Here is a 14,066-nt window from a genome sequence, read left to right as displayed (position 1 = left end):
ATGAAGCGTCGTCTAGAGTGCGAGAGCAATGGTGGTTATGTACATAAATACAAGTGGGGATGGGAGAAGAATGGGAAGGTAACGGCAGTCGTTTCAACTTTCAAGCCGTTTGTCCCCCCTTAAAACATGTAGCATCATCGCATCAACCAGCGTTCCAACGGCATATACCACTACTACTACTACTACTACACTAGCAAGTATTAAACCTGGGAAAAAACAACAACGTTGTATCCTGTAATATAACTTGTATATATGAGTATTTATATATATGTGTTTTGTATTATATTATATAGGAGTGGTAGTGGTGTAGTGGTACCGTTTCAACAGCAGGCAGGAGCAGCGTTCCAAAGCCAAGCGATTAACGACGACGCGAAAACTGCCGCATCGCTGTGATAATAAATCCACATATTTAAATAAATAATTATCTTTATAAATATACACACATTTATGAGTATTAGTTGACGAGCAGTGCCGATAGCTCACTAGTGCAATCGATCCTCGATATTTCCTGGTAAATATACTAATTTATTAAACAAACCAGCCAGCCAGCCGTCAGTCATAATGTCGACAAAAAGAAAAAATACTTCAACAAAAAAAAATAAGAATAAGTCGAAGAAAGTCGAGTATGATGAGGAAGATATTTCAAGTGAGTCTGATCTTGATGATGCCGACGCCGGCTCTAATGCTGACGGAGCCGAAGACGCCACCGCCGAGGAAGATCTAACTGATGTTTCCAATATTCCGGAACTGAGAGCTCCTGAGGTAAATATCCGACGAGAGTGACTAGCCACGCTATTATGTATTATCGATGATTTAATTTTTGGCGGTCGTCTAGTTAAAATTTAAGACAATCCTCTTATTACTTATAATTTTATTTATTTATTTTATTCAGGGAGGATGGGGTAAACCTGGGACACTGCTGATGTGCGGGTTAACTAATTGGGAGATGGCCGGTCGTAAAGCTCCTCCAAAAGGTGTCAAGGCAAACGTCGGAAAGAGCCTATGGACACCTCACACATTTAAAAATTTAAATGGATCAAGAGTAAGACTGGTTGCATCGGGACCATCATCTTCACACAACATCATTGTTACTGAAGACAATAGATGTTTGGCATTCGGTAAAAATGACAAAGGTAAATAAAGTTATCATATTTTTGTCTTAATTATTCAGTATGTATTCTGCAGCAGTACCTCAAAACGAATCTACAATCTCTTATGTCATAAAATGAATTTATTCTGCTTACAGGACAGCTGGGAGTTGGAGATGTGAAAAGGCGCGATGATCCAACAGAAATAGAGGCCCTAAAAGGCCACACGATTATCGCAGCATCATGTGGACGCAATCACACATTGTTTTTAACTAGTCGTGGTATAGTATTTGCAGCTGGTGACAATAAACTAGGTCAGTGCGGAGTTGGAAAGTCTGACGCTTGCATAGTTACTGCCACAAAGGTCAAATACACTGGAGGTGCTCCTATTGTAAAAGTTGGCTGTGGCGCTGAATTTTCCATGATCTTGGACATCAAAGGTGGTCTCCATTCCTTCGGAAGCCCTGAGTACGGTGCACTTGGTCACAATACCGATGGGAAATACTTCATCACAAATTCTAAAATGGCATTTCACTTTGAAAAAGTCCCCAAGAGGATCGTTCTCTATGTCGAGAGGAGTAAAGACGGTCATGTGATACCGCTAGACCGAGTTGAAATCACAGACTTCAGCTGCGGCTACCATCACACTGTCGCTATTGACAGCAAGAGCCGGGCATTTTCCTGGGGCTTCGGCGGTGTTGGACGTCTGGGACACAACGAGCAACGTGATGAACTGGTACCGCGTTTGATTAAATTCCTGGAGCCTCCTAGTCGTGGTGTTCGATCCGTCCATTGCGGCAGTACTTACAGTATTGCTATAAACGTTCACGGTACTGCTCTGATGTTTGGCCAAACTAAACGAACCGGTGAAGCCAACATGTATCCGAAACCGATTCCTGATCTGTCTGGTTGGGAGATTCGGTGCGTAGGTGTATCACAAACTAGTGTCGTTGTAGCTGCTGACGAATCTGTCATTGCCTGGGGCGCTAGTCCTACTTACGGTGAACTAGTAAGTCATCTTACACCGAACTTAATGATATTTATTACTATTTTATTTTTATTTAAAACGGTTTCAATCATTATTCATTGATTATTAATTATCACACTTTGTCTAGGGCTTCGGTGAAATGCGAAAATCCTCGACTACACCGATGGAGGTCAAGGCGCTGGAAGGCCTCTACATAACAGCTATAACTTGTGGACTTTCCCACACATTAATGATTTGCAGAGATGAGTCTGAAGAAGAAAAAGCTAAATTAGCAAACCTGGAAGTATACTCCGTTTAAGGTGACCATTGTATCTCACACTCTCACATTTTTTAATCTTCATTTAAAATCCTCCGGCATTAATAATACACGGTCATTACGCTTATAAATTGTCCTTTTAAAGCGTCAGATCTCAAGCACAACAGACTAAAAAATTTATCACTAAAAAAATTACCATGGAATTGATAAAATTGAATAGATTGTGCTGTTGACGCCAAATGACCCATGACAAATTTTTAAGAACACTAAGTAAAAATAAACTGAGAATGAATTATATTAATCAAACAATTAATTTTACATTTTTATAGGAAATAAAAATTTAAAAAAAAGCAGAATAGTGCTAAAACGGGGTCAAAGCATTACATCGATTACTTTATCAATTGAACACATTAATAGTATTTTTAATTGGATAGATGCTGAGAAAAAACAAATCATACATATTTAATAATATGTTACTATTTTATAATCATTACGCAGATTTACTGTAATTTTTTCATTGCTCGACATGTCACTCCAGTGATTGTAGTTTTTTTAAACTTTACTTTTAATTTCTTATTTTATTTTTTTCTCAAGTGTCGTCATTGGACTGTTACTCATATTGGCTTTTATTTTATTATTATTATTATTATAATTATTATTATTCTTATACTTATTGTATCCACGCTCTCGGCATCGTCCTACACAATGCGCAGGTACCTGAGTCGTTGGCGTTTATACTAGTAAATTATTTTACGATTAATCTATTAATATACAATGATAATTGATCTTTACCGCGTTATCGCATTTACTTTTATACGTAAGTCAAACAAAGATTCTTCCATTAATCATCATTACCCTAGATGAATATTTCCCTATTTATTGTAAAATGCCTATTTTTTTAGGTATTGATTATATTTCGTCGTATATATAATTACAAATACAAAAAAAAAGAAACGAAAGAAATACTGATTAAATTTATTAAGAAAAAAAACCCCATTACAAAATAAAAATAAATATGTAACTCGAACAATGAAACTGCCGGATATTTATACAACGTAAAATTCACTTACTTTTATTTCGTCTGTATCATAATTATAATTAATAAACGTTATTATAATAATATTAAAATGTATTTAAAAATAAATAATATAGCGGTATAAACTGTAACACGTTAGCTCGTAATAAAAATATTATCATAATTTAAACGCACAATTACTATGTACTTGAACACGTTATGTGTAAAATAAACTGGCGAAAAGTTATTATATTAATAATTGAATAAAATAAAATAAAAATAATTGAATATTAATCTTCATTTTTTTACGTCACAATTTGAATTTCCACAGGTTTTATTTATGACAATAACTGGATAATTTTTATGTACTGGATGAGAATGCAAAAGTGTTAAAATTTTTATTTTTTTATTTATTTACAAATAATAATAAATATTAAAATATTCAATCAAGTTGTGTATAAATGTGCACGATTAACAATAACAATTAGAATAGGGATCTTGTGTCTGTGGATCATCAGTCAATAGCATTCCACGTTTTCCCAGCCGCTGACGAGGTCCACCACCAGGAATATTTTGAATTCGTGATGAATTATTGTGCTCCCATAGACCAGGAGTCTGTAATATCTATAATATAAAAATAGTTGGATTATTTTAATTTTCAACTTCCCGTTATGAAAATTTAAAATTAAAAAAAAAAAGGCAAGTTATTGGTTTTATATCTCGACGTTTTGAGGTCCTAGGAAGCTATTCTGACTATTTCCGGGTGGGCGTGTGTGTGCAAACTAATTTTTTATCACTACTTAGATCTGATTAGATTTTAAAGTCGATCGGCCGAGTAGTTTACGAGTTACATGGAGAATAAAAAGTAAAAAACTCTTTTTTTTAGATTTTTTTTTATAATACTCATAAACTACTTGCCCGTTTTGCTTTAAAATGTAATCAGTTATAAGCTTCGATGATGATTTTTTGACATCAAAGAGCTCAAAAATTTACAAATATTAAAGTCTTCGAGCTTTCTGAGCTTGAAAAGAGCGGGAAGTTTTGGAGTTCGCCCACAGGGTCAACAGTTTTTCAGATTTTTGTCTTAAATTATTATATCAATAACTCAGAAATTTTATAAACAAACCTTTTGAACTAATTCCTCAAAACAACATTTCACACCGTCAGCAGTTTTAGCACTGCTTTCAATATAAAGTGTCTGATGTCTCCGAGCAAATTTTAGACCGTCCTCCGTTGTAACTTGCCTGTCTGGCAAATCTATCTTATTACCAACAACCATTTTAACAATATCAAGTTTATTACAGTAAGTATTTAATTCATCTAACCAAGTTTCCAATTTAATAAATGTATTACGATCGGTAACGTCATACATCAGTATAGCACCTTGACCATCACGATAATAACTCGGTGTCAGTGTACGAAATCTTTCTTGTCCGGCAGTATCCTGGTAATAATTATTTTATTATTATTAATAACAATAATTAATTACTCTTCATTAATAAAAAAAAATATATATATATATATTGTCAGTTATCAATTACCCAGATTGCAAGCTTCACAACATTGCCATCAATAGACATTTGCTTTGTTTTATAATCCATGCCCACGGTATTCTGCATATTTTCATTGAACTCATCTTCAGTAAACCTCAATAGAATACTATGAAAAAAAAATTATCAGCTTTAAGATAAAAATAAATTATCACGCGTCAATGTCTCAATAATAGATATAAAAAAATTTTCCATCGGCTATTTACAACAATAAAACCAAAGGAAACTTAACCATTAAAAAAATGTTTATTTTTACAAGTATAAACAATTAAAAAAAACTCACCTTGACTTTCCGACGTTCGATTCTCCTATCATAAGTAATTTGAGAGTCGTTAAAACTTCTTGATCCATTGTCATTGATAACGATAATAAATAAATCTATAAATCGTAACACTTAATTTACTATCTAGTATTCGAAACATAGTTTGGAGCATTAATGCCTGGTCATTAGAATATCTTTTAGATCAGATCCAAAGACCAGGCATTAATGCTTCAATGTACATAACTAATTAAGACAAATGAATCACCTCATTAACTTAGACCTCAGACCGCATATACCAGCTCCAAAATGACGTAAAATCCTCGCGAATAACGTCACAAAATAAAATGGCCCGTTATCATATTTTGGAGTCCCCTCGTTTATATTAATTACTTACAATTGTAATTTCAAAATATATAAGCCCTCTTTGTCAATCAAAAAAATTCCATACATTTATAATTGTCACCCGCTAGATGTCAATGTCCAAGACGTAAATCTTCACTATAACCTAAATTAAATAACAAAGATAAATAATTTTTTTCATTGTAATACAAAAAAAAAAAAAAAGAAAAAATATATACATCACAATCAATAAACGTCAATGAATGTTACCTTTTTAAACAAAACGAATTTACAATCAATCAATCAATTTTTAATTACTCAAGATAAAATGCATAGACGTGTCTAATTGTTTCGCTCATTGTTATATTTATAATATTTTATTATTTATTAAAATACATATACTGTACACACATACCTTACTAGAATAATGAATAGATTTAACTGTAGCTTGAAATAGTTAACGCAAGTAGCAAGTACCCAGTACACAGCCGTCGATTGTAATAGTCAGCAAAAATCTATTCGAGTAGTGTACCTATAACTGAACACATATATATGTATATATATATTTAATATGAATATGTATATGTACAATGTATGAACAAGGATACAAGAACGAGGAGCGGCATTGAGCAGTCGTGAATCGTGATATGAACGCGTACATATTACATTTTGGTAAATTATATATACCTATATATATATATACAATATACTTTTATGTATGTATATATATATATACATAAAATTAATATTTTCTAGCACGTTTGCTCATACTCAGTAAGCTTGCAGTTAGCTGGTGACTGCTCTGGTCTCTGGTCTCTGGTTCTGCATCTCCAGTATCTCCATGAGTTGCGCCGCCGTCCGATGTTGTCTCTCCTCGCGTTTACGTTTATCATTCATCAGAATCATAAGCTGCTGCAAGCAGCACTGTCACAACCATCGCTCCCCATAGTACCTCTTATATTATTATTACCAATAACAATAATAATAAAATGAAAGAAGATAAATAAAAAAATATATATTTTTGACAGTTGACTTGCTCAGGATAATAATTAGTGTGTGAGTCAGTGAATAATTTAAAGTAAATTGTTGTTGTGTTATTTAGTGGTGTAATTGGGGTTTTTAAAATAAAGATGGCCGCCAGTGATTCTGTAAAACTTCCATTCCACGGGATTTATTTAACATTTTTATTATATATAAGTAATAATAAATTTTTTAGCTGGTTGGAGAAATTAAATTGACATACTGCCGACAATTTATAAAATGTATGAACAAGTTGAAAAAATTATATCCTACAAATTTTTTGAGTTTCTCTTCAGTGAACAATTGGTGGTGAAAGTGGACGGTGTCAAGTCATCAGTATTTACTTGCTTTTAAATATTTTAATCATATATACATACATATATAAATATGTAATATTATTTATAAATGATATATAGTTTTATAAAAGTGATTATTTTATAAACTCGCCGTTTCATAGTTTTTTAAATAATTCAAATGGCGATGGCGTCTGCTGATAGGTGAGTTTACATTTTAAATTATCTTGCTACGAAAAAAAAAGTATGTATTAATAATTGACATCAATATATTGTAGGATGTAACACACATGTGTTGTCTGTGTCTATGTACCAGGGGATGACACATAGTGATATAGGGTACGCAGTGAATTATAAAAAAAATAAACTGCACCCGGTACCGGGGCTGCATGTATAGATATTATTTAAGTACTCTCGTAAATCAATAAATCGTTGCTTCCGATAGTTGTAATTTGTCTGTCATTATTACAACGGAAGCAATACACGAAACAATGAATGAATTGAATAAACAATTGGATCAAAAGCTAAACAAAAAAAAAGTATAATGGGTAAAGTAGGTGTATGTACAGTAAAAGGAAGAGACAAAAGTTGCGCACGCGAGTACACAGATCTAGGGTGGGTCTCACTGGAGGGCATGATGAACTTGAAAATCCGGAGCAGTGATGCAATCTCTATCGTTTGTACATATAACGTTTGAATTACGTAAAAAAGAAATGAAAACTCACTTTGTATCGACTTGCATTGTACATACACGCTTACGCTTATGATTACGTATTGAAAACACAATACGTGAGATGTAAGATGGGAGATAGATTAATTCTGGTGCATGTCGGACGCTCCTTTCTCAATCTCCAGTACCCTCTTTTATCTGCTGTACTGTTGTACTGCTATTTTATTATTATTTATTTTTTTAAAACGCTTTTGGTTGCGCTCTTTCATCTAAACGTAATGTAAGTGTAACCGCGTATACTTTCTCAGCTTCGTTAAACCAATTAAAGAGGCCTCGCGACCGGCGGCTATGACATCAGCTCTTGCTCTGGTTTTCAGTCGATGGGTTACACGCCACATGGGTCTCAATAAGACTTAACTCGCGAGATTTTCAGGCCAATTACACATTTATTGTATTCTTGAATCTCTCGAGTTATGTGCATTTAGTTATTATATAAATATATATATGTATTTATGTATGAACGTATACTTGAGTTGAGAGTCTTGTTATAAAAAGGCCGATATAATAATTATTAGTAATAAAAATAAAACTAAGTAAGGCAGTAAAAAATGTAACGCTGTTTTAATATCACAACGGCTGCATTGTTCACTAACTAATATTTTCCAATATTCGTGTATTTTCAGTAGAATGGAGTGGGTAGAAATTATCGAGCCGAGAACCAAAGAGCACATGTATGCTAATTTAACGACCGGTGAATGTGTATGGGATCCACCGCCGGGAGTTCCTGTGTACGTAAGATTACTTTTAAATAACTGTTGTAATAATTTTTATAAATATATATGTATATATTTTATATTGTTATTGCTGTCTATTTATGTATTATTGTATATTACTGTAATCTGTGTTATTATTAATTATCATTTATATATGGGTTTAAAATGCAGGAAGAAGACTGATAATAACCAGTGGTGGGAATTATTTGATCAACAAACTTCGCGGTTTTATTATTATAATGCAACATCGCAAAAAACTGTCTGGCATCGGCCCACTGACTGTGACATTATTCCCTTGGCTAAGTTACAGGTAAGTGTTTGACGTTTCAGCAAACACGTTTCTATACATAGTAATTACTTTTTTTTTTTTTATTTATTCGTAACTGTTGTTGTATTTTAACTACTTTCGTTTAATGCTTCGAGTCTTATCATAGGCCGTTTGAGGAAAACATGACGCGTCAGTATAGATGGTCTGTTTCCATATCTTAAAATAGATACATTATTTTTTTTTTTGTTGTCGGGTTATTCAAAAGTACGTTTAAAACTCACGAGAATGCAAGTGATCGTAACGGAGAAATATCTTTAGATTAAATGTGTTGACGTCAAGTAACACTGGCTTTTTATGTTAAAAGATGTGTCCTTATTTTAGAATACTGATAGTTTTATGTATCATCGTATATCTATATATATGTACATGTATATGTATATTGTAAAATAAAATAAAATTTACGTTGTATATAAAAGTTATAAACTGTTATGTGATCGTTTCCAGACGCTGAAACAAAACACAGAGCCGGCGATCAGTGGTGGTTCAGGTAATAATGGTAATGCCGCAGATGGTCAGGCAAATGAGTCGAGAAGGAAAGAGTCAGTGGCTACGCAAACTCAAACAACGGCAGTCGGACGTTCATCACGTTACGATCATCATCAAGAAAATCCAATCTTATCTTCGTCGATGGTAAAAAAAAATTTACTGTTTATTTATCCAACGTTAGTTTATTATCATTATTTTTTTTTTTTATGTAACTGTTTGATAAATTCTCGTAGAAATCCAGTGGGGGTGTATGTAAACCGCGAAGCTCGGGGATTGGTGTAGATCCTCAGCTATCACCTCCATCGCCATCTCTCTCTGGCAGGCGGCCACACCATCACCATCACCACCATCATCATCATCACCATCATCAACAACAACAACAGCTACAGCAGCAGCAGCAGCAGCAACAACAGCAACAACAGCTGCAGCAGCAGCACAATAACAGACCCAATCATCGGCATCATGAACAACCGTCTTCGCAAACACGACGGCATCACAACCATTCACAAGACTCAGGTCGTTCAAGTGACAGTTCAATTTCTCACAGTCGCACATCCCTCGAATCATCAGCTGTTACGGGATTTCGGCTCTTGGAGTCACCGCATCGTCATCATCAGCGCTCTAATGTACTACAGTTACCAACAAGTTCAAATCGCACTCACAATACTTCTAGCGGCAGTGGTAGTACACTAGAACCACCGAGATCACAGAAAAGTGGTACTCTTGAGAATGTGAAAAACCAAAAAGGCGTAGCAATGCCCGGAGAACCACCACCTCCGCCTCTTGGTCTTTCGCTCTCAACGAGTACGCCACTTTTTAAAAAAAAAATATTTGTAGAGCATCAGCAGTCGTCGAGTCAGAGAGATGGAAGAAGCGTTACGAGTACGGAATCTGATAGAAGTAGAAATGGAGGAGGTGAGTAGTTGGTTATATATTATATTCATACTTGTATTTATATTATATATATACAAGATTTTATAAATTGATAAGCTTGTAATTTCATGGATTGTGAATATAACAAATTAAATAAATAGGTCGAGAGAGCAGCCGTGGATCGTATGGACCAGAACCAAGTACTTCGCCGTACCGAGAGTCGGTTGGTGGTATCGACTCGAAAGCCTTCTTGCGTCAAGAGATGCCTCCCTATCGTCCACCCGATATTCAATCATCTCCGCACACTTGTAAGCCCCATCAAACCGACAAATTTGGATCTCTCGTTGAGTCAAGTAATCGCTACCATCGAGATAGAGACAGAGATCGTGATCGTGATCGCGAGTCTTATCACCGTGAAAGAGTCAACAGTCTCGAAAAAAGTAATGCACCATCTTCCGGAGGATTTTATCCAAGTGCTGGTGCCATTCACTCGCGGAACCTCAATAAAGCTGAGGTAATTGGATCCGCTGGTGGAAATGTCGGTAGTATTGGTCGAAGACATCATGGTTGTGCAGCTTCTCTATCAGAAGCCAATGTCCGTGAAATTTATGGTGCCATGTTAGCTGCTGAAAGTCGCAACAATGAGTCTGGTAAAAATTCAGCAATAAGAAGTAGCAATATCTCATCTCACGTAAATCCCGTTTCTAAACAAGCGAGTTTTGATGTCTCCGAACGACACGTTAAAGAAAAAGATTGGGGTAACGAACGAGAAAAAAAAGACAGTGGACGGACCAAGTGCAATAATTTGATGGATAATAATACGCAGCAGGCATTGGCACGTAGTTATAGTTTTGTGCAGCAACAAAAATTACAACAGCAAATGATGAGAAGACGTGATCGTGATGATGACTCGATGCACGAACGTTATTTGGTCAGTCAAAACCTTCATGATCATCATGCCAGACATCGACTTGGAAGCAGCAATACCAGTAGTAGTAATGACGATAGTAATAGCAGTAGTAATAGTGCAATTGGTGATGAACTCGGTGGTGGTGGACAGGTAGTTGATGACGAAGATGACGCTAAGAAAAAACGAAGTAATGGCAATCCTAGTCCACCGGCATCGACGCCTTATTACGGTAATTTATTAGTCGATGCCGATCATTTATTGCCGCTTCAGCATTATATACTTCAACAAGCGAAACTCTCTGGTAAATTTATTATTTTTAATTATTTATTATTCATTATTTGCCGATTGGTGTTTAATTAAAATTTTGATTATGTTTAAAAGGTTGTTATAAATATGGGGATCCTTTGCTGGTCGATGGAGAAGGAGACGACGATTCTTTGGACGAAGACGGTGGCGGCAGAGACAATAATGGTGGCAATGGTGTAGGTATAGGCGGTGTGAGGGGAGACGATGACTCAGACGATCAGTTTGCGGACGATGAAGCTGCAAGTAATCAGGGGGATTCTTCCAGTCAAGAATATTTAGAAGATCACTATGCGGGTACGTCTTGATTGCTATTTATTGTCCTCATTATCATAATATCTTTTTAATTAACGTAATATCAATTATTATTATTATTATTTTCTTGGAATAGATCTTGGAAATTATGATACAGCGGGTCTGGCAACATATTATAATACTACGGAAACCCTGACAAGATCACACGCAGCAAGTTCTACGCAAGCAACCTTGCCATCAACGGCACCTCTTGCACCCTCGGCTCCCTCTGGACAAACCGGGTCTACGACAATCTCGCTGCACACTGAAATCAGAGACAGTGGTAGTATGGTCAGTGGGGTTGGTGCCAGTCCAAGACCGATTTCTCTTCCTGCCTCGACAGCTTTTACAAGCCTAGTCAAGAGTTATGACATTGCAGACGGCGCCGACGATGGACGTCGTGATGACTCGACGGGTGGCGGTGACATTGAAAAATATGCCCAAGATAATTTAAATTTAAATTGTGGTAGACCCAAAGGTCTGAGGCTTTTGTTTCGTAAAAAATTCAGTGTACGTGATATTTTAAGCTGGTCTAAAGATCCGATTCCCCGGCCGATGCTCAACGTTGTTGAGGGTGAAAAACTATTAAAACGCGAAGCTTGTAATCTATTTCGGCTTGTTCAAGTTTACATGGGTGACAGAAAAGCTAATGTAGGCATGACCTTAGACGGTGTAGCTACTGAATTAATAAACACCGTATTTTCAAAACCACCGCTTCGTGATGAGCTTTATGTGCAAATTTGTCGGCAAACAACTGAAAATCCAAGAAAAGAAAGTCTCAGAAGAGGTTGGGAATTAATGGCAGTATGTCTAGCGTTCGTACCACCAAGTGCTACTTTTGAACCGTATCTTGAAGGCTATATGAATAGGCATCGTGACCCTAATTTCCAATTTCCCGAAGTAGCCAAGTGGCCGATTCACGTACAAGTGAGTCATTACGCCACCGTAGCTTGTCGACGGTTGCAACGAATTGGGGCACACGGTAAACGCCAACCACGTAAGGCAACTATTGAAGACATCGATCAAGCACGGGTAAGCTTTTCAAACCCCTTTTTTTTTCTTTTTTTTCTTTCAAATTATAAATCACCGCATGGTAATGAAAAATTTAATTTATATTTTTAATTTACAATAGCTTCAAATATTCCGCGCCTCGATGTTTGGCGCTACACTGTCTGAAGTAATAGCTTTGCAACGTGATCGTTTTCCTCAACGAGACTTACCTTGGGTTCAGACAACATTAACACGCCAGGTACTCATGCGTGGTGGCACACTAACTGAAGGAATATTCCGCGTATCCGCGGACGCCGATGAGGTCAGCGCTTTGAAATCCTGTTTGGACAGATTCGAAGACGGGTCTAATTTAGCAGCTTCCCAGGATGCCCATGCACCTGCTTCACTATTAAAGTTATGGGTTCGCGAATTATATGAACCATTGATACCTGATTCGTTTTATATCGAGTGTGTCTCGATGCGACACGACGAGTCAGAAGCTTCTGCATTGAACGCCGCGGCTATTGTTGATCGACTTCCAGACCTCAATCGCCGAGTACTTAGTCATCTAATTCGTTTCCTTCAAGTAAGTTTGGTTTAAAAATAAAAATAGTACACTCTCAACACTTGATTATTTAAATTTAATAAATTAATTCAATGACTAATTTAATTATAGATTTTTGCAAGACCAGATGTGGTAGCACGTACGAAAATGGACGCTAATAATCTCGCTATGGTAATGGCGCCAAATATATTACGCTGTACCTCCCAAGATCCAAGAGTAATATTGGAAAATGCACGAAAAGAAATGGCTTTTGTACGCATACTTATTGAATCATTGGAGACAGCTTGGGTGGACGATCTCCACTGACCCAGCAGTCATCGTCGTCAATGTCGTTGCTAAATTATTATGCACTATACACTTTTATGCCAAATACAATGTAAATTAATGTTAATTACGAATTATTACCATTAATTATTTTTATTGTTTTTCATTTTTTTATTATTATTTTATATATATTTTTTATTACTATTATTATTATTAATTATTATTATATTTCTGTGTTCATTAAGTAATTTTTAGTTAGTATTGCTTTGGCGCAATTGCGATAAAGTGTGTAATCTAATGCTAAAGCTAGCCGACGCGTCACTGATTTAAAATATTTCCTCGTTATCAATTACTATTCATTAATTTATAAATAGAAAAACAAAATAAATAAATCTTATGCCATATACATTTATTTGAAAATAAATAAACAAAATATATAAATAATAATGTACAATATAGTTGTCGATACAATGTACATGTAATAGTAATCTCTTGTTATCGCACCATTTGTCAGATGGCTTTTTAAAAATTCGATGCAATTGTTGAATTTAATATGTAAGATAATTAATTAATTAATTATAATTAATAAGAACGAGAGCAAGGAGAGAAGGTTTAATTAACGCTGTGTACAGTCGTACACTTTACGCGGTCTTAATTTTTGTATGAGTGATAATCTGTGTGTATGGACGACGAAACACCGAATGTATACATATATTTAATATACATGTATATGTTCGCGTTAAATATCAGCAATACAACAAATTATTAGCTAACTACTGGCTTTTTATTCATTCATTCC

At 35.3% G+C, this 14,066-nt stretch overlaps 3 protein-coding genes across 9 annotated transcripts; 2 read left to right on the top strand and 1 right to left on the bottom strand.

Annotated features, from left to right (window-relative positions):
• The first annotated feature begins 166 nt into the window (after positions 1 to 166).
• On the top strand, positions 167 to 3,630 carry LOC130663063 (protein RCC2 homolog). The gene is made up of 4 exons (XM_057462123.1): positions 167 to 762; positions 893 to 1,133; positions 1,247 to 2,097; positions 2,204 to 3,630. Exons 1-4 carry the CDS (start codon positions 562 to 564, stop codon positions 2,372 to 2,374), a joined length of 1,464 nt encoding a protein of 487 aa, XP_057318106.1. The 5' UTR covers positions 167 to 561; the 3' UTR covers positions 2,375 to 3,630.
• Positions 3,631 to 3,713: 83 nt separating this feature from the next.
• On the bottom strand, positions 3,714 to 6,410 carry LOC130663071 (ras-related protein Rab-18). Of its 3 annotated transcripts, none has more exons than XM_057462135.1 (7): positions 6,270 to 6,410; positions 5,914 to 6,036; positions 5,425 to 5,664; positions 5,181 to 5,275; positions 4,889 to 5,006; positions 4,474 to 4,791; positions 3,714 to 3,971 (listed from the first exon to the last, which is right to left on the bottom strand). In XM_057462135.1, exons 4-7 carry the CDS (start codon positions 5,252 to 5,254, stop codon positions 3,819 to 3,821), a joined length of 663 nt encoding a protein of 220 aa, XP_057318118.1. In that variant the 5' UTR covers positions 5,255 to 5,275; positions 5,425 to 5,664; positions 5,914 to 6,036; positions 6,270 to 6,410; the 3' UTR covers positions 3,714 to 3,818. The 3 variants fall into 3 exon arrangements, with proteins under 3 accessions (XP_057318118.1, XP_057318117.1, XP_057318116.1); XM_057462134.1 differs by lacking the exon at positions 6,270 to 6,410 and adding an exon at positions 6,186 to 6,204; XM_057462133.1 differs by lacking the exons at positions 5,914 to 6,036; positions 6,270 to 6,410 and adding an exon at positions 5,769 to 5,907.
• An 87-nt stretch (positions 6,411 to 6,497) lies between these two features.
• On the top strand, positions 6,498 to 14,029 carry LOC130663058 (filaggrin). 5 transcript variants are annotated; one of them, XM_057462119.1, is made up of 12 exons: positions 6,498 to 7,015; positions 7,090 to 7,150; positions 8,165 to 8,269; positions 8,426 to 8,564; positions 9,027 to 9,212; positions 9,302 to 9,749; positions 9,906 to 9,983; positions 10,103 to 11,152; positions 11,233 to 11,451; positions 11,546 to 12,480; positions 12,581 to 13,024; positions 13,115 to 14,029. In XM_057462119.1, exons 2-12 carry the CDS (start codon positions 7,119 to 7,121, stop codon positions 13,307 to 13,309), a joined length of 3,831 nt encoding a protein of 1,276 aa, XP_057318102.1. In that variant the 5' UTR covers positions 6,498 to 7,015; positions 7,090 to 7,118; the 3' UTR covers positions 13,310 to 14,029. The 5 variants fall into 5 exon arrangements, with proteins under 5 accessions (XP_057318102.1, XP_057318099.1, XP_057318098.1 ...); XM_057462116.1 differs by having other exon boundaries at positions 8,168 to 8,269; positions 9,302 to 9,983; XM_057462115.1 differs by having other exon boundaries at positions 9,302 to 9,983.
• Positions 14,030 to 14,066: the final 37 nt, after the last annotated feature.

This window comes from Microplitis mediator, chromosome 2, assembly GCF_029852145.1.
Source record: "Microplitis mediator isolate UGA2020A chromosome 2, iyMicMedi2.1, whole genome shotgun sequence".
In the NCBI taxonomy this organism is placed as follows: Eukaryota; Metazoa; Arthropoda; class Insecta; order Hymenoptera; family Braconidae; genus Microplitis; species Microplitis mediator.
The sequence above is the reverse complement of the archived record's forward strand: the minus strand, read 5'-3'. Positions and strand labels throughout refer to the sequence as shown.